Source organism: Cladophialophora carrionii (genome assembly GCF_000365165.1).
Source record: "Cladophialophora carrionii CBS 160.54 unplaced genomic scaffold supercont1.7, whole genome shotgun sequence".
In the NCBI taxonomy this organism is placed as follows: domain Eukaryota; kingdom Fungi; phylum Ascomycota; class Eurotiomycetes; order Chaetothyriales; family Herpotrichiellaceae; genus Cladophialophora; species Cladophialophora carrionii.
The window spans coordinates 429694-452857 of record NW_008481832.1 but is presented as its reverse complement, the minus strand read 5'-3'; the positions used below and the strand labels follow the sequence as shown (position 1 = coordinate 452857).

The 23164-nt window shown below is 55.5% G+C and overlaps 9 protein-coding genes across 9 annotated transcripts; 4 read left to right on the top strand and 5 right to left on the bottom strand.

Annotated features, from left to right (window-relative positions):
* Window positions 1-54: 54 nt before the first annotated feature.
* On the top strand, window positions 55-2211 carry G647_08254 (uncharacterized protein; the record flags this gene model as incomplete). Its single annotated transcript, XM_008732566.1, has 1 exon — window positions 55-2211. One exon carries the CDS (start codon window positions 55-57, stop codon window positions 2209-2211), a length of 2157 nt encoding a protein of 718 aa, XP_008730788.1.
* A 372-nt stretch (window positions 2212-2583) lies between these two features.
* Window positions 2584-3127, bottom strand: G647_08253 (uncharacterized protein; the record flags this gene model as incomplete). The annotated part of the gene is made up of 3 exons (XM_008732565.1): window positions 2584-2762; window positions 2817-3037; window positions 3096-3127. 3 exons carry the CDS (start codon window positions 3125-3127, stop codon window positions 2584-2586), a joined length of 432 nt encoding a protein of 143 aa, XP_008730787.1.
* Window positions 3128-6094: 2967 nt separating this feature from the next.
* G647_08252 (uncharacterized protein) lies at window positions 6095-8554 on the bottom strand (the record flags this gene model as incomplete). The annotated part of the gene is made up of 1 exon (XM_008732564.1): window positions 6095-8554. One exon carries the CDS (start codon window positions 8552-8554, stop codon window positions 6095-6097), a length of 2460 nt encoding a protein of 819 aa, XP_008730786.1.
* Window positions 8555-9130: 576 nt separating this feature from the next.
* G647_08251 (uncharacterized protein) lies at window positions 9131-11032 on the top strand (the record flags this gene model as incomplete). The annotated part of the gene is made up of 1 exon (XM_008732563.1): window positions 9131-11032. The coding sequence occupies one exon, from the start codon at window positions 9131-9133 to the stop codon at window positions 11030-11032; it is 1902 nt and encodes a 633-aa protein (XP_008730785.1).
* Window positions 11033-11776: 744 nt separating this feature from the next.
* G647_08250 (uncharacterized protein) lies at window positions 11777-13447 on the bottom strand (the record flags this gene model as incomplete). Its single annotated transcript, XM_008732562.1, has 4 exons — window positions 11777-12619; window positions 12723-12851; window positions 12934-13015; window positions 13185-13447. 4 exons carry the CDS (start codon window positions 13445-13447, stop codon window positions 11777-11779), a joined length of 1317 nt encoding a protein of 438 aa, XP_008730784.1.
* Window positions 13448-14258: 811 nt separating this feature from the next.
* Window positions 14259-15898, bottom strand: G647_08249 (uncharacterized protein; the record flags this gene model as incomplete). The annotated part of the gene is made up of 3 exons (XM_008732561.1): window positions 14259-14562; window positions 14612-15390; window positions 15443-15898. 3 exons carry the CDS (start codon window positions 15896-15898, stop codon window positions 14259-14261), a joined length of 1539 nt encoding a protein of 512 aa, XP_008730783.1.
* Window positions 15899-16640: 742 nt separating this feature from the next.
* Window positions 16641-18539, bottom strand: G647_08248 (uncharacterized protein; the record flags this gene model as incomplete). The annotated part of the gene is made up of 5 exons (XM_008732560.1): window positions 16641-16886; window positions 16942-17615; window positions 17766-18023; window positions 18077-18263; window positions 18330-18539. The coding sequence occupies 5 exons, from the start codon at window positions 18537-18539 to the stop codon at window positions 16641-16643; spliced, it is 1575 nt and encodes a 524-aa protein (XP_008730782.1).
* Window positions 18540-19562: 1023 nt separating this feature from the next.
* Window positions 19563-20534, top strand: G647_08247 (uncharacterized protein; the record flags this gene model as incomplete). The annotated part of the gene is made up of 1 exon (XM_008732559.1): window positions 19563-20534. One exon carries the CDS (start codon window positions 19563-19565, stop codon window positions 20532-20534), a length of 972 nt encoding a protein of 323 aa, XP_008730781.1.
* Window positions 20535-21276: 742 nt separating this feature from the next.
* Window positions 21277-22617, top strand: G647_08246 (uncharacterized protein; the record flags this gene model as incomplete). The annotated part of the gene is made up of 1 exon (XM_008732558.1): window positions 21277-22617. One exon carries the CDS (start codon window positions 21277-21279, stop codon window positions 22615-22617), a length of 1341 nt encoding a protein of 446 aa, XP_008730780.1.
* Window positions 22618-23164: the final 547 nt, after the last annotated feature.

Sequence of the window (23164 nt, the reverse complement as noted above, 5' to 3'; positions counted from 1 at the left end):
TTTTGCCTAGATCTGTTATTGTTAGCATTTCTGGCTGCTGCTGTGAAAGTCGACATGGCTCGAGCCCGCGATGGCCTATTCTCCGAGAAACATTACGACGATGATGCCGCCCTTGTTCCCTCCGAGTCGGAATCGGAGAATGACAACGAGAGCGCAGAGGAGGAGGATGTCCGAGAGGGTGACAGGGACATCCTTGACGAAGCTGAAGAGCATGAGAAGTTACTACACAAGCCCTCGCGCCTAGAAAGAGCACGCGGTGCATTTGGGCTGCGCGATGGCAAGCAGGAGGGAGGAAGCAGTAGCAAGCGGCCGACGAAGAGCACAAACCGCAGATCTCGCAAGAGAGGGATGAGCACTCCGGACAAGATGGAGGGCGGCTTCACAGACACCAACTCCGAGGACTCATTCGAGATTCAAGCCAGCAAGTGGGAGATCAAGACCTCGAGGAAGTCACACCGGGGACGTCTGGCCCTGATGTCCCTTGCGATCGTTGGCCTCTTCGTCGCCCTGCTGTTTGGTGCATATAGGGCGTCATCCAAGAAACACAATTTGGCTCCAACAGAGCACCGACTGACCAGGTACAACAATGGAACCCATATTTTCCGCCCGACGACGATCTTCATATCCCTCGACGGTTTCCGCGCCGACTTTCTCAATCGGAATATCACTCCAGCTCTGAGTGCCTTTATAGCAAGCGGAGTATCGCCGAAATATATGCTGCCGTCGTTCCCCTCCGTCACCTTTCCAAACCATTTCACCTTGGTCACTGGTCTCTATCCGGAGAGTCACGGCGTGGTCAGCAATCAGTTCTGGGACCCTGAATTCCAGGAAGAGTTTTGGTACACCAACATCAGCGTGTCAATGCAACCGAAATGGTGGAATGCGGAGCCGCTATGGGTGACTGCCGAGCATCAGGGCGTGCGGTCTGCAATCCACATGTGGCCGGGCTCCGAAGCTCATATACCAGACGTTGAGCCGACGTATATGGACAAATACAACGGGACTGAAGCGTTACCACGCAAGGTCGAAAGTATACTACGCTGGCTCGACATGCCTGGCGACGATGACGTGGATGTTGCCGGGAATCAAGACCTCCGCCCACAGTTCATTGCTGCCTACGTTCCTAATGTTGATGCCGATGGACATCTGTACGGCCCGAACAGCACTGAGATCCGCGCCACGATTGCCGATGTGGATAGCATGCTGACAATGCTTGTCGAGGGTCTCCTTGCACGCAACCTCACGGAAATCGTGAACATGGTCATCGTCTCCGATCACGGCATGGCGACCACTTCCACAAGTCGACTGGTCCAGCTCGACGATCTGATTGATATGTCGTTGGTGGATCACATCGACGGCTGGCCGCTGCGTGGTCTACGTCTGAAGAACCCTGACCGTGACGTCCCCATTCTATACGAGGCGCTATCTCAGGCAGCAGCGAAATCAGGGAACTTCGATGTCTACACTCTTGAAACGATGCCAGAGCGCTATCACTTCACCAAGAACGACCGAATTGCTCCGTTATGGATCGTCCCCAAGACTGGGTGGGCTGTGGTCGAAAAGTCCAGTTTCGATGTGGCTGAGGCATTGGCGACTGGGAAAGAATACGAGCCCAAGGGCCTTCATGGCTATGATCATGAGCATCCTCTGATGCGCGCCATCTTTGTGGCAAGAGGGCCGGCATTTCCTCACGAACCCAACAGCCAATTACCTATTTTCCAGAACATCGAGGTGTATAACATCATGTGCGATTCTTTGGGAATTGTCCCACATCCGAATAATGGGACACTGAGATTGCCGCTGAAAACTCAAGGCTTACACTCCGAGAACGATAATCCGGGCTCAGAGATCGTGGCGGATCCAGTCAAAGATGAGAAACACGAGGGAGAAAATCCTCCTGCTCCTGATAATGACTCGGATACTTCGAATCCGTCAACAAATGATCCGCTTCAGAATGGAGATGATTCTTCGTCCGATACGCCTCTGGAAGGTGGTGCTCCGTCCGATACACCGCAGGGAGATGGTGCTTCGGCCGATTTGCTTCCAGAGGAAGACAGCCCTCCAGCCGATGAAGGCGACAGCGAACATAGGACCAGCAGCAGTTGGTGGAGCTTCGTCCATGAACAGCTTGAGAAAGCCAAAGAATGGGCCAAGGAGTTCGTGGATTCGATAAAGGGCAACAAGGAAGGAGAAGGCGATCCACCTGTGTGAAGACAAGTTGAGAAGCGGTTCAATTCTTGATCGAAATCAGCTTACCTGGGAACGCGCTCATGATCCATCACAAACACATCTTGAAGAATACCCAGACCGCAAGCCTATCTCGACGGCTTCGAAGTGTGACTGATCCACCTAGGGGCAAGGATGGCCACCTCCATGAAAGGTGCACATAGCCTACTCCATTACTACGAGGCGCCCGAACATCTTGCTTTAACCCGGCTACTACGCCAAAAGCAGTTCGCCGTCGAATCCCCACTGACCAGAAGCGGGACTGGACCTGTCCTCGTAGACTGACCCTCTCCATCAGTGCCCCTTGACTGCATCGCTCAGATCGTGCAGCCACTTTCCGGCATATCATCAACGGCCTTACTGCTTGATGCCCGCCTTGTCCGGCCACGGGCCGAATGCCGTCGGCCCGCCCTCGGCTTTGTTGTATAGCACCTGGAAGTCGGCCCAGGGGTTCGCATTGAGCACGGTCCTGATGTGCTTGACGGCGTCGATTGTGGTTGCCACGTGCTTCAAGGCGTCCTTCTCGGCAAGGCGTCCTTCTCGGCCAGGCACTTCTTCATAAAGTCCTCGGGCTTACCGAGCTTCCTCACCTCGGTGTACCGCCCACCAATGTCGAGGCGGTTGCATGAAGAACGCGCATCCGGCCACGTGATGGCTGTCTTCGTCGTTGCTCAGTAGTACGTCGACCATGAAGCCCTTCGGTAGTTCGGTCTCGAAGGGCCGCGGCACGTGCACGCCTTTGCTGCCGATGTCGGCGAGGATGCCCGTCTCTCCTGCAGGATGACCGCCATGCGAACGCCATGCGGAGGGACTGGAGCAGGTCAATCTGCCTGCTTGAGATGCCGGGGCGTATGGAACAGTACTCGTACATGCCTGTTATATCCTGTGAGAGACTTGGCATTGAGTTCTAAAGTCAGTGGCGCTGAAGGAGCGAAGGACCAGAATGTGAGACCCCCGGTGGATACTCGGTCGTGTGGATATGGGTACATAGGGGGATAGTCTCCAAGGACCTTAGACAGCCTGATGGCTTCAGTATCATATGGCATCTTACCCCTACCTGGCCTTGCCTCCTTACTACACACCTTATCCAGAAGGTTCATGACACAGAAGAACCAGTGAGAGCACCTTCACCAGCATCAGAATCATCGCCAGCATCAGTGTCAGTGTTGAGAGACCGAACTAATACTAGGAAGAACCGGCACCAGCATCAGTGTTTCGGTAACCCATCCTAGCGAGTACAGCCCGTCCGTAACTTGATGGAGCAGTCTGGTTGATTCAGACTGACCGACTTACAGACAGACTGACAAACTATGCTCCCGCTTCTTGGGGGTTCAAATCCACGAACCACCAACTTCCATGGCCGATGCTCTGATCAAGGCGTCCTTGAGGGGGAATGTGCGTTTATCTGATGTTCCGGCTCATGAGACGCATGGCAATAGCGATGGGGTCGATGCTGAGGTTGTTGCTTCCAAGACGTCGTGACGACTCACTCTGCTGTGCTGAAGAAGCAGCCTCAGGATAGTTTTGACGACTCGCGCGGTTATGCTGAACGGTGGTTTTAGTGCATTTTGACGGACTGATCGGTCGTCCTGAACAAGTGATCTGACGAGATTCCGACGGAGCGACCTTGGAAGGGGAGGTGGTTACTTATCCCCTTGCACGGACGTGGAAGAGGGCAATCAAGAGCCAGGAAAGGACACTTACAGCGCACGGTCATCGAGCAAGGTCAATAAATGGTGCTATGGTATGTGTTGATCCCTGGCGTCCAAGGTATGACGAGAAGCTTGATCTTCAACGTCGAAGATTTTATCGTCACCTTGACTCCCCCTGGTCCAGCATACCCATACTACGTGTACCTGTACCCACCGCACCGGTTCCTGTCACAGTTGATCTCCTGCCTGTCATTTTCCTCACATACAGGCTGAAGAGTAGCCGCTATCGCGATCGCAATGCTCCGGAGGCGTGCTTCTTCTATGCCAGATTTCCAAGTTCCGGCGAAGGGCCCGCTTCGTCGGACGTCCATCTGTCAGGAACGCCAGCCACGTCAAGGCCTAGATACATAAGCTGAGACTTGTATCAGAGAAGGATCCTTCCCTTATACTTCGAGTCCTGTAGTGACTGTACGTCAAGGGACGCCTAGTACTTAGATTACTATCGCTGGTGTTACGTTCTACCTATCTTGTTAGGCCATCCCTGACATCGTCCTTGTCGGCCTGAGTGTCGTCTTATGAGACGGCAGCCAGCGACCAGCGCCCAGCCGGTCAGCGGAGGTCAGCCAAGATGAGCATGGTTTGTGCAAAATGCCTTCCTTACTTGTCGAGATCCAGTAGGCATTGGAGCGTGTTTCCACGGGGTGCGTGTGCGGGTGCAAGTAAAGACGCCATGAACGTTTTCGATATCTACCGTATACGACAATCCACACCAGCGTCCACACGAGGTACGGTATGTAGGTTGTCGAAGGCTGCATTTGAGATCTGATGCGAGTCTCGAGTCGAATCTATCCAAATACACAGGACTCCATACTTTGTAGACACTCGGCGCGTTGCTTTGTGACTGGCATCTTGAGCAGCACCCCTCCGTGATGCTGTACGTAGTCGTCATGTCCTAGGTCGTAATTCACGCCATACGTTTGATGCCTATGATCTGTGTCTATGATCTGTGTCTATTTCGCGTCAATGGTCTATGTCGTCTGCTTCGCCTGTCCCTGCACCCTTACACACGAGTCCCAACTCGCTTTTCTCCTTCCTCCACAGCTCGACCTTCAATGCCTTGATTTGCCTTCCGATCTTGATCGCCGCAGCACTGGTAGAGGAGCGATGAGGAGAGAATCTGTAGTCTCGCCGGCATACCGTCCACCACCTCGCTAACCTCACCCACTCAACTCCAGTCATCCAGTCTCTCACTTTTGGTTGTTTGCAATTCCATCGTCCGCGCGAAATGTCTGCTCCAGAAGTATCGTCTCAATCGAAAGTATCCTTTCTATTCTGCAACCGATGGCCTGTCCCCTCCATCCAGCAACCGCATCCCACTCTCAGTTCTAACACCGATATTGGAGCCCTCTACGGAATCACCACCACCACGGACAAAGACACACAGGCAGCGCGAACGAAGCCGAAGCCCTGACGTCCACGGACTGGCCCACGTAATCGGCTGGTCCGCTGACGTCGGACTCGTTGGCCCAGCCCATTCAACAGTGTGCGGGTCTGACCCTTTCCGCCAACCTCTTCCCTCTCGTATTGATGGGTTCCCTGTCCTTTCATTTTCCCAGTCGGCTCCATCTTTGTCAAAGGCTCCGGACGAGGCTGACGCAGTCCCAGCCAGGGAGGTTGCTCAAGGGAGCGAACGACGAGAGAGGCTGCTCAGGGAGCGAATGACGAGAAAAGGCAATCTCAAGACTGCGGCGCTGATGGTCGGAATTAAGCTGGATTGGAGGCTGTGGCGCATTTGATGGTAAGGGCAAGATGATAGTATACTTGGATTGTACTGGAATGGTCGGATCCGTGTGGATTGGAAAGCTCAAGTCAGGTCAGTCCAGACCAGGCCAGTGACCTAGGCGGTGAGGGCTTGCTGAGGGTGGATGTCATGTTGGCGACAATGGCTGGCGGGTCGGCTGTCCCGATATGCTTGAGTTGAACCGAATTCTCTTTGCAGGACACGAGACAACAGTGCTGGGAGGATACCACTGAGGACGCTTGTATCGCACGGCCATCGCGAGGGTGACACGACAGTGCTGAAGCCCGCTGTAACTTTGGCAGACGTTGAACTTCGTCATTAAAAGCACGGGAATCGACCATCAGACCCCTAGTCTCAGCATCAAATACCCGCAGGCATGGAGATGCACGAGCACCTCGCACATCAGAAACCTTGATCAAGCAAAAGAATCCCCTGCATTTCTCATCCTCCACTTCCACTCCTTGCCCTTCAATCTCTCCTCCCGTTCCTTCCTCTCCTTCTTCTTCCTTTCATAAACCGCCCGCACGGTCCGCCTGACCTTTTCCTCGCCTTCACTAAAATTGGTTCTGGCCAATTCAACTACTTTGTCGACTTGCTCGGGTGTGTAGATGAAATTCCATGTCGACAGAAAATCCGACTTATCCGGATCGACGCCGGGGACTTTGGGATGAGGCAGTAGTGGGAAGTAGATTACGGCGAGGCCGGCGTCGGGACTCATGAGGTGGAACTGCGGCGAACTTGGGTTTTCCGTGTCGCCGTCGGGAATGTCCCAGTCCAACGTTTTTGACGGCGGCGGCTCTTCTTCACTGGACCGTTCAGCTTTGCTGCCGACCCAGACGGAACATGGTCCAAGAGTGCTGGCGGCATCGGGCGCGGAGCCTGTAGTCGGGCTTTCCGGAGCGTTACTCTTTCCTCCTGACGAGGCCGCAGCTTTTTGTTCGCGATCTTCTTCTCTTGCTTCGGCGAGCTTCGTGGCCGCTTCTTGCGCGGTGCTCGCCTCGGCCTCTGCAAGTGCTTTCGCGTGTTCCTCTGGCTTGGAGGCGGCTCTGGGCCATCCTGCCCCAACAGGCCAGCCTTTGATGCCGCGTTGGCGGGTGTAGCCATCGACCACGGAGAGCCAATTCTCCTTCTGTATATCTGCCGAAGCATCGAACGCGATGAGGATGTCCACGTCACGGCCGGGTCGGAGGAGAGGGTAGATCGGGAGATTGTTGGACATCCCGGCGTCCATCAGCTGAAGGTGGTCGGTCTTGAAGACAGAGTCGGGACAAATTGAGGGGAGTTGCCCATCCATGCCATAGACGAAGTTGGGAATCGTGGCCGGCTCGATGGGGTGGATTTTGATGAGGTCTTCGTTCTTCCCTTCGAGGAGCATATTAATCCCATCGAAGCCGACCATGCCGAGCAGAGCGGGCTTGATCTCCTTGTAGTAATGAGATAACGTGGCACAAAAGGCTGAGCCCCAGATCCCGAGGAGGAGACTCTGGCGGATCTCTGGTAATGTCACACCGGTTTCGAGGACCAGGTTTTGTCCATTCTTGAATGGCCGCCCCAGACTCCAGGTGGGTATGCCCGCGCCAAACTCTTCGCACCAGATTTCCCATGGATGCATCTCGAACCATTGAAACCATGCTTCTTTCCTTGCGACCTCTCGGACCTTCTGCTTGAGTGCCAAATCGCCTTTTGCTGCCTCTTGTTCCTCCACATCGACCGGGATCTCGTGTCGCACGGCAGTGTAGATTGGCATAGGGAACTGACCATCTTCAATGTACATGCGCTGATTGGACAACTTCAGATCCGCGTCGTTCACTGCCAGATCACCATGTGGAACGAGAAGCCTCGCAGCAAGAAGCAGGCTGTAAATGTCGACCAACCCAAAAGTGGCACCAGGGTCTCCCTTGAGCTTCTCGATGAAGCCACTGAGGATGAATTTGTTGGTTGGAGCAGAGGTCACGAGCTTCAGTGCAGGCGGAGGGAACGCGATGTGTGTCCCGATGCGCGACTTGATGTGTTTGAGCAGCTGTCGATGGTCTTGCTTCCCCAAGGACGAGTAGAAGAGCGTCTGTAGCCAACAACTACCGCTGACCCCAGCGGTGTATGTTACGCAGTCGAAGAGACCAGCCTCTTGCGCAGAGAGATAGCTGCTGGTCCCGGCCACCATTGCTCGCAGGCCACCGCCAGAGCCGCACATGGCGATTGTCGGCACATCGTCAGGGTGTATCTCTTTCTCGTCGATATCGAGGTATTTCGCCAATGCCTTGACCACGTACTTTTTCCGTTTCCGTCGAAACTCTAGCTCATCCTTGCCGAGGGAATCTCCAACACGGACGGTCGCGTTCCACGTAATCTCGGGGTTGATGGACGGATCATGCGCCTCTCGCCATATCTCATCGGCCAGACTTCCAGGCTCCATGGACAGCTCGAATTGGAGCTTCGCGAATCCATCAGGCAGAAGTTTGGCCCAGTTGGGGACAACCCAGTCAACAATCTTATCCCCTAGGGTGGCCCATTCTATCCTGGCAATGCCCTCGGTGACATTGTCGAAGTTTCTTGAAAAGGCAGCCCACGAGTTCTCGTCGTCGCTTTCAAAGAGAGGGACATATCGGTCGGGGTCATTGCTTCGGTCGATGACGGCAGCGTCGCCTCTTTTTGTAGCGTGCTTAGGATCTTCGACCTGAGCATAATGGCTCTGGAGGCGGCGGCCGTACGCGATGAGCGAGGCATCTTGTGGGATTTGAGGGCTTGGAGGGCTGTCGAGTCTGACTAGGTTGCTGCGTCGCGTCGAGCTATGTATGCCGGCGCATGCGGCAGCAGCTAAAGCGATCGCCGGGTAGCGCAGGCGAGACGCGGTGTTCAGAAGCCTTGCAGCGCCCATGGTCGGGGAGAGCGCTGCAAAGAGGATATTATCGGAAGTCAAGTTCCATGCCTATCCGCCACGTGGAAGACAAAAGGTCATCACTGCCCCCCTGGCAATCATCCTCGCCCATGTACCATGCAGGATTTTGTTGAGGGCATCACCAGGATCGCGTTAAAAATGACGTGTAGGCAGTGGCTACAATGGATCTTGGTTCCGGCCACGCCACGCCACGCCACGCCGAGCCGAGCTTGCGCGACGCCCAGAAGCCCGGCAGCACGGGCGTCCCGGGTACCTGGACTAGCCCTAGCACGGAAAGGCGGGCATGAGCCTCCGGGGCAAGCAGCCCGCACCGCCCAGCAACCGCCGCGACAGGACTACAGTGTCTTAGTCTGACTTGTCTCTAACATCGCACATCCCATCGCTAAGGGTTATATCAAACTGCACATATGCTATCCAGCACCTGTTAAGCAGTAGTCAGTCGCTTCATTATCATGGCATCGCAGAGATCGCCCAGAACGCTGCAATGGTGAAGCACAGTCTGACATCTTGGACGCTGTTTCAGACCGGATTCTTGAGCCAAATCACATCTTGACCATGGCGGGACCCAAGAATGCCGCCTTTGCGGAGGAGAGCGCCGAGGTTGAGGTCCTCCTGGCCTCTCTGGGAAAGACCAAAGACCTTACCAAGCGGATTGCCGCCAGTCTGTCGCGCCTCGACGTGAGCGGGAAGATCGTCAAAGATGCCATCGGACCCATCTATGCCAACACGCAACAGCTCCAGATCACGAGTCGTAACATCGAGAAGGTCAATGAAGCCATCGAAAAGCTCAAGCAGCCTCTGGACTCACGAGGACGCGAGGAGGGCATCATCCGTGCTGGGCCCAAGAGCGCTGGGCTGCCACAGTATCTGGGCGCCTTGAAGCGTGTGGACAAGGCCCTCAGCGACATGAGCTCTACGAACATGAGATCGAACCAGCAAGCTATATCAGAATTCCACAGTCTGCTGACGACTGGCGTCAATCAGTTGAATGACATGTACCGGCAAATGCTACAGGAGGATTCCCAGACCCTCGAACCACTACATTATATCACTAAACAAATACCGTTCCCGACATTCTCCAACGACAAGGCGCAAAACCTGAGCCAGATAGCCATGGCGATTGCTTCAGCCGGGGCCCAATCCGCCAGATTGGGTCAACGTGACGACGACGTCGCAGCGCGCATCTACTCAGAAATAAGAGCCGACTACCTCCAAGGAAGTCTGCAAAACCTGGCAACAGCATCCATCATGACGTCGAAACGACGAGGCGACGACACTGGCGTCTATCGTGAAGGGTCAAGCGGCGTGGGCGCCTACGTGAAGGCCATCGAAGGCATGTTCCTCGCCGAAGCAGAGAACACGTCGCGGATATTCCGCAACGACGCCGGCCGTGTCCTCACTTCAACCTGTGGCAAAGCCATGGCGACATTCTCACGCACAATGTCCGATTTGAACAATGTCATCAAGCCGCGCATCTTAAGCGACTGCTTCCTCGCCTACGAGATCCTGGACCTCGTAACACCACTCGGCTATCGGCTCGAACAACGAACCGGGCAACTCCGACCACAGTTCGCCGAAGCACTGCGCCCGTTGCGTGACACCGCCCGCTCATCCCTGAGCGAACTCCTCACGCAAACCAAGAGGCAAGCCGAGTCGACCTCGACGCTGCCGCCCGACGGCAACACCATCCCGCTGGTGTCTCAGACCGCGACGCGCCTGCAAAACCTCGCGACGTTCGACCGGCCCATCCTCGCGCTCCTGTCCTCCATCGGCGACGGCAACTGGAGGTCCGCCCCCGGCATGGCCTCCCAGTCGACGCTCAACCTCGAACTGACGCCCTCGACCGAAAACCCCACCCTCCTCTCGCACTACCTGGTCGACCTGGTCGATGGGCTGCTCACGACCCTCAACACGCGCTCTCAGACCCTCCACCCCAAGAAACCCCTCCAGGGGATCTTCCAGCTCAACAACATCGCGATCGTCACTCGCGCCGTGCAATCGTCCCCGGACCTCGCCCGCTATCTGGGCATCTCGCCGCACAACGCAAAACTCGAGTCCTACAGGAAAGCCGGCTCGTCGCTGTATCTCACGGCGTGGCGCGACCCGGCGAACCATCTCTTCGACCAGATCCAGACGTCTGGCTCGCGGCCGTTGTCGTCGGGACAAGGGCCGGCCATCGACTCGACCAGCATCATCAAGTCACTGAACAGCAAGGACAAGGACAAGATCAAGGAGAAGTTCCGGCTCTTCAACGCCAGCTTCGACGAGTTGGTCTCCCGCCACAAGTCGCTGCACATGGAGAGCGAAGTGCGCGCGGGCCTGGCGCGCGAGATCCAGAGCCTGATCGAGCCGCTGTACGCCCGCTTCTGGGACCGGTACCACGAGGTGGACAAGGGCAAGGGCAAGGTCGTGCGCTACGACAAGGGCGCCTTGGCCGCCATGCTGGCGAGTCTTTAGAGCGGACCCGCGGAATGGGCGGGCACAGGCGCGGGCGCAACGAGGACGAGGATCGAAGTCCCAGACCGGAGCAAGGGCGGCATCCGGGTGGTCAGCGATGAGAGCGTAATAGCGAGGAGAACCTAGGCGTGCTTACGTGCGTGCGCGCGCGCGCGCGTGTGTGGATACTGATACGTGCCGTGTTTCCTCTGGAAATTGTGATGAGTTCTGGCTGGTGACTTAGAAGGACGAACACAGGATGCCGTGGACATTGGATACTGTAGTGAGCGCGTTGATCTTGTGAGAGACAGAAGATGCAAATGGACATCATGGAATCGGATACAGTAACGCTGTCCATTGCTTTTCTTCTCATTTCATTGTCAGTCGAATACAATACACATGCCCTTGGCTCTATGGTTACATCCCGCGTGCCGCTAACATTCATGTCAACGTTGACGCGTTTCGCCTGCGCCGAGCTGATTATGCTGAAACGCTCGTCCTGCCTGCTAGCCAGCCCGCGAGCGCAAATATGACCCGGTCGAATTGTCAACCTCCCACAAGCAACTAATCAGGTGATGAAGGAGAAGCTGGCACCGCACAAGGCAGCACAACACAACACAGCGTCCGTACCCCGTATGTACGTGCCGGCGATTCCAACACACCCATCCAACGTGCTTGTTGACCGTCAACGCCGCACCCATCAACCAAGAAAGGTAAAGCCGTAGCCGTGGCCGCAGTCGCAGTCGCAACCGCAGCCGCAGCGACTCACGGATTCATGAACAAGTCCACAATAGCTTTCTCGTCCCTCTCCCGATCGGGATTGAGAATGAACCGCACGGTGCCTTCTCTGCCTCTCTCGCCCACGCGCTGCCTAACGCCGATTACAGCACTAGGAGCGACTCTGGTGTCTCTGTCCCCTGTGGTGCCACTGGGCCCGGACAAAGAAGCTCCACCGGCACCGACACTGCTGTTCGTGTTTGTGTTGGCGCTCCCACGTCTCGGACTCGTCACGTCCCGAGGACTGACGCTGGCGTTGACGTTGACGTTGAGATGCTTCTTGGAGCCATTAATGCCGTTGATGCCGTTCGCCGCCGCCGCCGCCGACGCCTCGTCCTCACCGTCGGTGTCGACCCAAGCGGTGAATCTCGGGATCTTCTTGTCCGCGCTCTCCTGGTTAAGGGGGATGCGCACCTCGAGGAACCGATCGACGGGGAGTTCCGGCCCGACCACGCTCTGGTTGCGATGGTGGGTGTACAGTTCCAGGAGATCGAGGAGTGTCTCCATGACCATGCCGCGCTCGATCCTCCACTCCGTGTAGTCTTGTCCTTGCCACACGGGTTCGAACTCCTCGCCCAACAGCCGGCCAGCGAGTTCGAGGCAGGCGAACGCCATGACCGCCGTGGTTTGCTTGACGGGCGCCCATGTGCGGTAGAGGTCGAGAGAGATGGTGTATGCGAGTTTCACGACGGGGGAGCTCTTCTGGAAGCCGTAGTGTTTGAAGAGTTTGATCAGGAATTCCTGCGGGTGGCGGTTGCGGAAGTCGAAGCCCGAGGCTTCGAGCATGAGGCGTTCGAGGCCGATGATGGTGCGGGAGTGGTGTTCGAAGACCTAATGTCGAATGCCGAGGGTTAGACGATGACGATAGAGAAGGAGGTGTGATGCCAGTGTAAAGCGTATATCAGTCATGTGCGAGAGGGCTTAGGGGACTTACCTGGTCGTCTGGTGAAAGTTGTTCATTCCGAGGTGCTTTGAGATTGTGCGCCGCGCAGAGAATGTCTCGAGATTTCTTGAGTGTGTCTTCGATCTTGCAGGCCGCAAAGAGGGCTGCCGCCGAGGCGTCCTGTTATGGAGCTGTCAGCGTGCCGGAGTCTTGAAAAATGTGGTGGGCGACTGTCATCGAGACATGTGTGCAGGCAACTTACCACGAAGCTGTACTCTCCGTCTGAGTGCTGGAGGCGAAATTTGTGATAGTAGACCACAGCGGTGTTGAATGTTCGGACTGGTCTAAATGATCGCAAAGTCAGCTGAGGTCCTGGTTGGGTCTTGACTCGACAACACCTTTGATCTCAAGCGCGTCGAGATCCAAGTAGGAAACATTCGAGTTCTGATGGTCCACGTCGAGTCCGCGTGATGAGGCAAAACAAAGAAAGAGTAAAGAAATGACGAGACTCACAGCTTCAACGCCCGTCGCACATTGTCGATCCACTGCACGCCCGCCAGCCGGATGTTGTCCTCTCGCGCTTGGCTGACCCCATTCTCTCTCAGACGGTTCTGAATCTCCTGCTCGAAGACATAGGACTTTGCGACTTGGACGTAGTTTGGCAGTGACCCTGGTCGCTTTGGCGCCGTGCCACCTGATGATGCTGTGGGCGGCGACGCGGGCGTCGTGTTAGTCACCTCTCCACGAAGGCCAATAGCCGGTTGCGTCCCGTTCATTTTGTCATGAAGACGACCGCGACCGTGATAATGGGGTGAGATGCCGCCACATTCGCACTCTGTGTCCTGGGGGTGTGTTGGTGTTGCTGATGTCCTGAACTCGAAGAGAATTCGCTCGGTGCCGGAGAATTAGAATTTCACTACCAAGTTTGAGCTTCTTCCTGGATGTTGTGGATTTGTTTCGTGGAGACTGTCTGGGGGTGGTTCTGCACTGGACTCGTCGATGGCTGGAGGCAGCGACAGAGGCGAGATTGAAGATTCGGGGCGTGAGCTTCGGACCGAATTTCTGCCGGTGCCGACAGCCTCGTCACTCTCGCCCATATTGTCAGGCTTGATCTCGATAGACGGCGACGACATCTTGGGGCACGAATGTTGTCTGCAGAATTCTAGAACAAAGGAATCACAGAAGCACACCTTTGTGGGAAGAGTGGTCAAACAGTGAATCTCATAAGAGCAAACTGGCAATGTTTGCGCGCTCGCTGTGGGATATCCCCCAATGTGCCGCAGGTCAACAAGCCATGGTAGAAGCTGTCTATTGACGCAGCTAATCGTGCTTTTCGATGCATGCCCGTTACTCGTCTATTGCTAGCATGTTCAAGTCATGATTGCCATGTCAAGGTGAGTATGCCTCCCATATTCGATGGCTGCTGGTCGCCCTAGCTGAAAACATACTTTTCCGCAACGCTCAACGCCAGTTGGGTATGATGCCGGAGATCACTGTATCCAGGAGGACTTGGGCAGTATGATGACTGCACCCTCCTCGCCAGGTGCCTTTCCCATATAAAACAACGTACATTGTCGATCCTCGATGCTATGACTCGGCTTCGGTCACCTCTGGTTCCGTCTTGGTATCGACCTTCTTGACCTCACGGCCGACTTCGGCCTCGGCAGCATCGTCCTCACGTGCGCGTTTCTTCCCAGCAGAGGTGTCGATGTCAGCTGCACCGCTGTCGGCGACAGTGTTATGATCTTGGTCCTTCGTCTCAACGTTGTTGCCTACCTTCTGCGCCTCTTGCTCCTTCATATCCGCTTCGACCGCGGCTTTGGCCTTGGCAAGAGCTTCGTCGCGCGCCGAATCTTTCTCTGGTGCGGTGGATTTGATAGAGGGGATTCCCCTTCAGTAACGTTAGCTTGTGCCGTTGTATGCCATGAAATGTCTCTTACCGCTCGTCTGTCTCTGGCGCCTTCGATCTGCCACCTCCGCGCCATTCAGGCCGCCCACCATGACCACCACGGCCACCACGGCCACCACGACCACGGTCACCTCGCCTCTTGTCGTCTCGGAATCCCCGCTTCTGGTCTTCATCCCGACGTGTTCTCCAGTCTCTGTCATCGTCTCTGTCCCCGCGCTGTTCTCGGTGGCCCTTCTTGCCACCCCGACGCTCTTCTTGATTGGAAGTGATCCTACCTGCCTTCAGGTCCGCCTCCTTCTTGTCCGTGTACTCTGTCTTGCTCATGATTTGCAGGTCTCGATCTTTGTATTTGGGCTTGGGATCGAGCGCTAGGAAAGCCTGTGCCAGCTCTTCAGTCTCAAACTCGACGAAGACGCTGCCCTTGAACGTCTTCTCGTCATTGCGCCGCAATCGCACTGCTTTGGTCGGGCCGTACGGGTCGAAAAATGCTTCGATGTCGAACTGAGAGCTGGGAGTTTCCTCGCCGAAGCCCTTGACATACACAGTCCGTGGATCGGACTTTCCCGGGATCACCTTGAAGAAGTCTTCAGCCAGCGGCTTGATTCGTCGCACAGCCGTATCATTATCCGTGAGCTCGACCTCTTTGGAGCCTTTGAGAGCTTCCACGATTGCCTCGAAGGGCTGGAAGCGTTGCATGCGTTTGAAGGAATGAAGCGTCTTGAGAGGGACAGGCTTGTTTTCGATGCCTCCGACCAAACCAAAGAGAAACTTGTCTCTGGGCAGGTTGGAGTCAGAAAAGTAGAATTCAACCTGCACAGGATGCGTGAGCTTTCTTCAACCACAGCGGAGAATCGATCTGTACCTGTTTGCGAATTTCTGCTGGATCGTCAGTGATCTCTTTAGTGGTAGGATCGAACTTGTTGTTCTCTCGATGGTTGCGAGGCTTGTAGCCATCACGGTCGCCTCGATCCCGACCCCGGTCATGGTAGCCTTTGCGATCGCCCCTACCTCCACGATGACCCCGATCATTGTAGTCACGCGGGCCACGATCTTCGCGGCGCTCCCGCTTCTCATCTTCGGCATCATCGTAGCCTTCTTTCTTGGGTTCGTCCTCACCCTTCGCCGCAGGTTCCGTCTCTTTTGGCGCAGCTTCCACGGTGGTGTCGTCCTTCTTTACCCCATTTGTTCCTGCGGGCGTGTCCGTAGACGCTTTCTTGCCTTCGAGCTCAGCTAGCATTCGCTTAGCTTCCTCGGCGGCGGACGCATTGTCGTCCATGGGATCTGCAAGACCCTCGGTGACCGCGTCCTCGACGGACATTGTAATGCAAAGTGCGTGGGTGCACCTACTGCGAGGCTACACGAGGGTTGACTGCGGAATAGAGATAGAGATTCGAAGTGCGGGGAGAAATAGATGGTGAGTGACGACTCGATGTAATCAAGGTTGCTAATGAGTCACGGGAGGAAATAGCCTCTGCGACTGCGTAGATGGAAGGATTCAAGTAGGCTAGACACCGAATATCGCAAAAGATACAGTGAATGCGCGCAATCAACCAGTTGCACTTCACAGCCTGGAAAAGTTCAGAGGCAGCTCAAAATTTCTGCGGGGAACGCCAAGCACCAGCCTCGTCTGGCTTTGTTCAGCCTTGTGACCGTTGCTCTTAGCGGAGCTCGCGGGGCTCAGTCTCAGCTCACCCCGAGCTCACTCCAAGCCGGATCACAGTTTTCATCCTGCCGTCATCATCATCGCTATTGCAATAAGTCAATAAGCTCTGCCCTACGCCGACGCGATGAACTGGAATGTTACAAGTACATGATGGCCGCTAGAGTACTGTCCACGCTTCGTTGCCAACGAGCTCTACCTCTGGCCCTTATCTCAAAATTCAATGTGTTCTCCGCCTTCGAAGCTGGAGGACTTTGGAGGCTCAAATAATCCTAGAATTGCTCCAAGAAGAAATTACGCCACAGATTGAGACATTAGCTGCTAACATCAGCCCTTGCGCGCTCGTTTACTCCTTTTTCGCAGCTTTTCGCCATACTAGTCAATCAGTCAGCCTTTTTCATCAGAAGATCACTCTCTGCATCGCGCCTTGGCCACTTACAAGGTAAAATGCGAAAGGTATTGGCACAAACACAATGGTCAAGAACGCTAACAAGGTGCTTGCCCAGCCTATTCCTAACCTGTGAAACATAGCTGGTGCAAACAACGGAAACGCGGCTCCTGAAGAGAACCGGATGAATGCATTTCCTGCCATCACCGATGGAATTTCAGCTGGGTAAGCGTCCGGAAGGTAGTTCAACACCGAATTCTAGGATTGCGTCAGCTAGAGCGGCAGCGTGGACATTGCTCTGGGAGCAACTTACAACTACGAGCAACGTGCCGATGGCGAAGAAGGCTGTTCCGCATATGCACAAAATCCAGTGAATATCCGGTCGGGCACTCCATCCGAACCAAAACAGACAGACCGGCAAGCAAATGGCTCCCACCATCGACGGCGGCAGCCTGAACTCGGGCTTGGTTATCTGGCCGCTCTCGGTGAACTGTTTCTCTTGGACGGACCGGCAATACCACACAAATGGCGGCACCGATGCTAAACCACCGATGAGCAGGCCGATAAATGCCAGTCCGGTTTGACCGAGGCTGAAGCCATAGATGCCGACAAAAACAAGTGGGAACGACTCAAACCAGACGAAGAGTATACCGAAAATCAGCGCTACCCACATATGCAGCAGGAATATCAGCGGTTCCGTAAATGTCAACACCCAAGGCCGAACGATGGTCATCTGAGCAATCTTGACCACCGTAACCTGTTGGAATGCCATCTCGGCCTTCGTTTTGAGCTTGTCGTTTCCGGTCAATCTCCTCAGTCGTTGAGCTCGGCGATATAAAATGTTCTTCGAAGATGTTTCAGGAAGGAACACGAGGAGCATCAGCAGATTGAGCCCGGCAATCCACATGAGGACCCACATCGTCCATCGCCAGCCTTTGGCATCGGCGGCAAAGCCACCTAATAGAGGACCGAGAGCTGGAGGTTCGGCTTAGACACAAACAACATGACAATGGCCGTACTGACAAAGACGTACCTGGGCCACAAACCTGGAAGCGGATACATCAGTCTATGAAAGAATTGGCCAGGACAACGGAGGCAGTGCCGGATTGGAGTTAGCTGTCTGTGGGGAATGAATACTCACACAAGCGAGCCCCCATATCCCTATACCCAGAGCTCGTTTCTGCGGCGAATATAGCTCTGCAATCGAAGCACCGCCGGTGGCAAGAGCAGGCGAGCCAAGGACACCGGTGATGAACCGAAATACGAGAAGCATTCCGATATCAACTGAGAGGGCCGTCGGAACCTGCAGGACAACAAAGAGGGCTAAGGACAAGATGTACACTGGGTTTCGACCAATTGCAGGCACTTCGCTCAAGGGCGCAAACGTCATCGGGCCTTGATTCGGTCAGGTCAAGCTTGTAGGATCTGCCTGTTGTGGACTGTCTTACCGAGACCATATCCGAGTACGAAGACAGTCAATCCAAGCGTAGCCACAACTTGGCTCACTTGAAAGTCTTCCATCAGGCTGGGTATACCGGCCGTGTAGATGGACGACCCCACATAGACCGCGAAGGTCAAAAAGCAGAGCTGGAAGGTGACAGCTGCCTTGGTAAAGCTGGACCAGTTGAGAGGGTTCTGGCATATGGTCAGTCGTCTGTCACCGATGTCTGACTTGCAACAAGGGCTCGGACGTATACGCACCTCCGGGTCATCAGGCCCGTACCAGTCGACCAGGAGTGGATCCTTTCCTTCTTCAGCTGACTCTGCATCTTCCACGGGACTTTCCTCCTTGACAGAAAATCGTTTCAGTACTGCCGGACTCTCGTCTCCCTCGTATGGGAAAAATTTTCCGCCGGAAATATAACGAAGAAAACGACCGGTGAAGGAGTCGTGCACCAGTTGGTGCCACATTTTGGTTGTTGCCTTGCTCAAATACGAACTTGGTCAAACACGAACAGTCTGGGCATTGCTTGGTGCACTGTTGAGCAGCCACGTTCAAAGGTCAACAGCATCAACTCCAGGATGCTCAAGCTGAAGGTCCGCGTGTTTTAACTCGTGTACGAACTGAGTTACACATGTTATTCCTTTCGATCATTTGGCCCTTGTTGTCCTACATCGTACCAAAAGGACGACGATCTCCATGTCACCACGCCAAGAAGATCTGTTTCCTTGAACCCACCAAGATGATGCGGACCCGAGTGCCAAATGCAAATGTCAAAAGTTGGTTGGATTTGCATCCCACGGTCCATGTGCATTTCTGCATAGCTACAGTCACAGCCTCAGCCTCGCAACTATTTCGGTCACCGACTTCGGCAATTTTCAGGGTCCCACTAAGGCATTAGCCTCTCGGTCCGACTTTAGCCGCCGAGGATGAGCAGAGCCGCAGACCTTACAGCCTCAGAGTACGTCCGTCAGCCTGTCGGGGAATGTTCTGCCTTGCCAAAGTTGAACGGAGACCTGTATTCCCGAGGCGTCTTTGTGTGCTTCGATGCTCAATCCGGCCTTTGTGATACATAAGCTCCGTCACAGCCATGCGCCATCGACCGATCGACTTCTTTCCCTACGATGCAGGCGCGCCGACCCTTGTCCAATGAATGCCTCATTTCAGAACTCAGAAGCGAACGGCCCCTTCGCAGGGTCAAGCAGTGCATGACGGTGGCTCGCTGTCTAAAACCGACTGGGCTGACATCAACGCGTTTGCCTGGCGGCGAGGTTTGAAACCCCGAGGACGACAGAGAATCACCCGTCCCCGAGCCGTTCGATTGGCAGATGTCGCCGTGACGGGTTGCTGCACACGATAAAAGCGCCGCCTAATGCTGTAATGTGGTGTGGGCTCAGTGCAGCAGAAGGAATCATACCATCCCAAGATCTGTCTTCCCTGTGAGCGCATCTAGGCCGATCACACGGCACAATTTCGAATCGCATTCCAATACGATGGGCAGCCTCGAGCAACCTCAGCCTCACACCCCTGCTCGCCCCCGTAAGTGCCATCTCTCTGCCCCCAACGTGCTTGGCTTAGCTAATGGTGCAGATACGGGGGAGCGTTTTACACCAACCATCCACCATGACACTTATCCCGCCATTGATGTCTCGAACAGTGTAGGCGTGATTGGCAAGCACGTCTTCCTTACGGGAGCTTCTCGAGGCATTGGCAAGGCCATGGCGATTGCTTACGCCAAAGCTGGAGCCTCCATCATTGGCATCTCCGCACGGTCCGACATGGAAGAGGTCAAGCGGGAGATTGAGGACGAGGCTGTCTCGGCTGGACGCGAGATGCCCGCTGTCGTCACGGTCAACATGGATGTGTTGGACCCCGACAGCGTTCAGCAAGCCATCGAGCAGGTCACCCCGGAGTTCCAGGGCCGGGTCGACATTTTAATCAGCAACGCAGGCTACATGGAACCTTGGACCAAAATCGTCGACAACGACGTCGACGAGTGGTGGCGATCCTGGGATATCAACATCCGCGGACAATATCTCCTTTGGAAAGCCATGATCCCCTTGATGCTCGCCAACGAATCGAGCCTCAAGACCATCATCAATGTGTCCAGCATCGCGGCACACGTATGCTCGCCTGGGGCGAGCGCCTATCAAACGACCAAGTTTGCACTTCTGCGGCTCACCGACTTCCTCAACGTCGAATATGGGGACCAGGGGCTGATTGCTTACTGCATGCATCCGGGGTCTGTGCCCACGGAGCTGTCGTGGAAGATGCCCGACTTTGTGAAAGTCAACCTTATTGACACGCCGGAACTGATGGCGGACTCGGTCGTATATCTGACCCAGAAGAGGCGCGAGTGGTTACGAGGCAGATACGTGTCGTGCAACTGGGACATGCCGGAGCTGCTGGCCATGCAGGATGAGATAGTGGAGAAGGACAAACTGAAGATGAGGATGGTGGTTTGAAAATCCGCACCCGATGAGGCATGGAATCTGATTCCTGGGGCGTCGGTTGCCCATGTCGGGGCCTTGCGGGCGATGTCATAGTGTTCGTATTCTGGCCCACGACACAGGTCGATTGGCCACGGTTAGCTGTGATGCAATGCACGGGATCTGACCTGCTGTGATAGCTGTGCCATCGGCGTGCCTATTTCCTCCATACAGGGCTGGCGGAGTGGGTGTCTGGCGTGTCTGAGTCGCGCTGGGGAAGGATGCCTGTCGCTCGCAAGAGAAGGCGTCGGATCAGTGAAGCAGGCCAATTCGACGTCATTGAGCATATTCACGACGTTTCGGCCCCTGGGTATGCATTGGGGGGGTGGGGGGGTGGCACTGTGGGGGTGGTGAACGGCTGGTATGCACCCCTGCCAATTCCATGTGCACATGCGCCTTGTGCTTGTGAATTCCATTCCATTACTCGGGTCCGTTCCACCAGGCTCGGGTCTTGCCTGGCAGATATCAAGCCATGCGAACCTCAGGCACACGGGCTGCTGATTGCTGATTGCACATACAAGTAAGTCTGTGTTCTCGACGGTTTGGAGATATGTAGATACAGGAATCCCATGTAGGGACGACCATCTCATCTCCCACAGCATAAACCGAGCGTGCTGAAGAAGCCACTTGGCGAAGTAAAGAGCCAGGCAACCCAATCAGTCATACCATCTGCCATTAGTCACACTGCTGTACCCGCGTCGAGACTCGAGCCTGTGCCATGTCTCCCTCTCCCGAGGTGCTCGACAAGGCTACGAGCCATGCGACCAGCGGAAGTACCTCGCCGCCCACAACAGACAACAAGAAACTGAGACTGTCGTGTGACAACTGCCACGCCGCAAAGGTGAAATGCACCAAAGAGCGACCCCTATGCACGCGGTGCGCCAACTCCGGGACGCCTTGCATCTACTCCAAGTCGCGACGGGCGGGCAAGCCGAAAGGCTGCGGTAAGAAAGCAGGCTCGTTCAGCAAAGTCAACAGCAACAGCAACAACAACGGCACGCCTTCTCTCCCCACTGCTGCTGCTGCTGCTGCCGCCGACTTTTCGAGCCACCCGGACTCTCCTCTCTCAGACGCCCGTATGAGCATGAGCATGGACTTTGACGACGCCTGGAGCGTCGACCTATCCGGCAGCCGGCGAGGCTCCACGCTCGACCCGACCTTTACGACTCTCCAAGCCATGGCTGCCGCCGCCGCCGCCGACACAAGCACGTCGACCTCCTTCTCGCTCGACCCCACGCTCACCCAGACATTCACACACTCGACAATCGACACGGACGATTTCTCCGCGTCAGGGTTCTCGACCAACATGTTGTCGGCGTCCGTTTCGGCATCGACATCCAACTCGAATTCGAATTCCAACTCCGCAGACTTCAAGCTCTCCCCCGGCACGGAGTGGATGTGCGGCCTCGACTCGGGCGGCACCCATCTCCCCTTCACGACGGCGGGGCCACCGACGGACAGCCTGTCCTGCGGCCCCACGGCCATGCTCTACTCGGACTTCAGCTCCGACACGAGCACGCTCAACGACGACTGCTCCATGTCGGCGGCGTCGCTGTCTGTGTCGGGCTCGGCCGCGACCTCGACCTCGACCACCTCTCAAAGCTGCACCTGCACGTGCACGGGCTCCCTACAGGACATCCTCAGCGCGCTCAACGCGACGATGCCGTCGTTTGACAAATTCCTGGCCATCAACAAGACGGCCGTGCAGCGCATGGCGCACACGCTGGCGTGCCACTGCCTGCCGGACATCTCGTCGGTGATGCTCCTGTCCGTCATCATCACGCGCATCGTCCAGACGTACCAGAAGATCCGCAACGGGGAGCACCCGCAGGGATGCGAGGCCGTCGGGGTCACGCTGGGGTCGATGAAGATGGACAGCGAGGACGAGTATCAGATCAAGATGGTCTTGATCCGGTCAGAGCTGCGGAAGATCAAGGCGCTGGTGACGCGATTTCGGGACCGGTTTGAGAATTCTCTCCAGGGCCCCGATCGGCAGCTGTATGAGGCGAACATGGCGTTTTTGGAATACGGGCTCGAGGATACGATTAGGGGGTTGTGAGTGTTTGTCTGCCTCGTACCGGATTGGATTGTATGGCATTCATTCTATTGAATTGTACTCTATAGCGGGCATTATGTGAGGAGTTTGAGTTTACCTAGAATTGGCAGGGCGGACTGGCTGGCTGGCTGGCTGGCTGGCCATGGGCGGCGATCGGGCCTTACCGACTCTATAGGTCCCTAGGTAGGAGGCAGCTTAAAACTGTACTTTGTCTTCTGATCTGTGGTTCAACGGGAGCGTGGTAGCACAGGCTACACTGTGGGAGTACTGGGCGCATCACGCTGTTGTTTCCTTCGGTGTTTGATTGACACACACTCTCAACCGCATAGCATAGAATAGCATGAATAGCATAGAATAGCATCCTTGGTCAAAGTGCAATGTATTGTGGGCTTCTCAGAGAGTACGGAGTGGCTGAAACGGCTTGACACAGCACGGCAGAGCAGAGCGAGCAAGCAGAGCAAGCAGAGCAAGCAGAGCGAGCAAGCAGAGCGAGCAAGCAGAGCAAGCAGAGCAAGCAGAGCAAGCAGAGCAAGCAGAGCAAGCAGAGCAA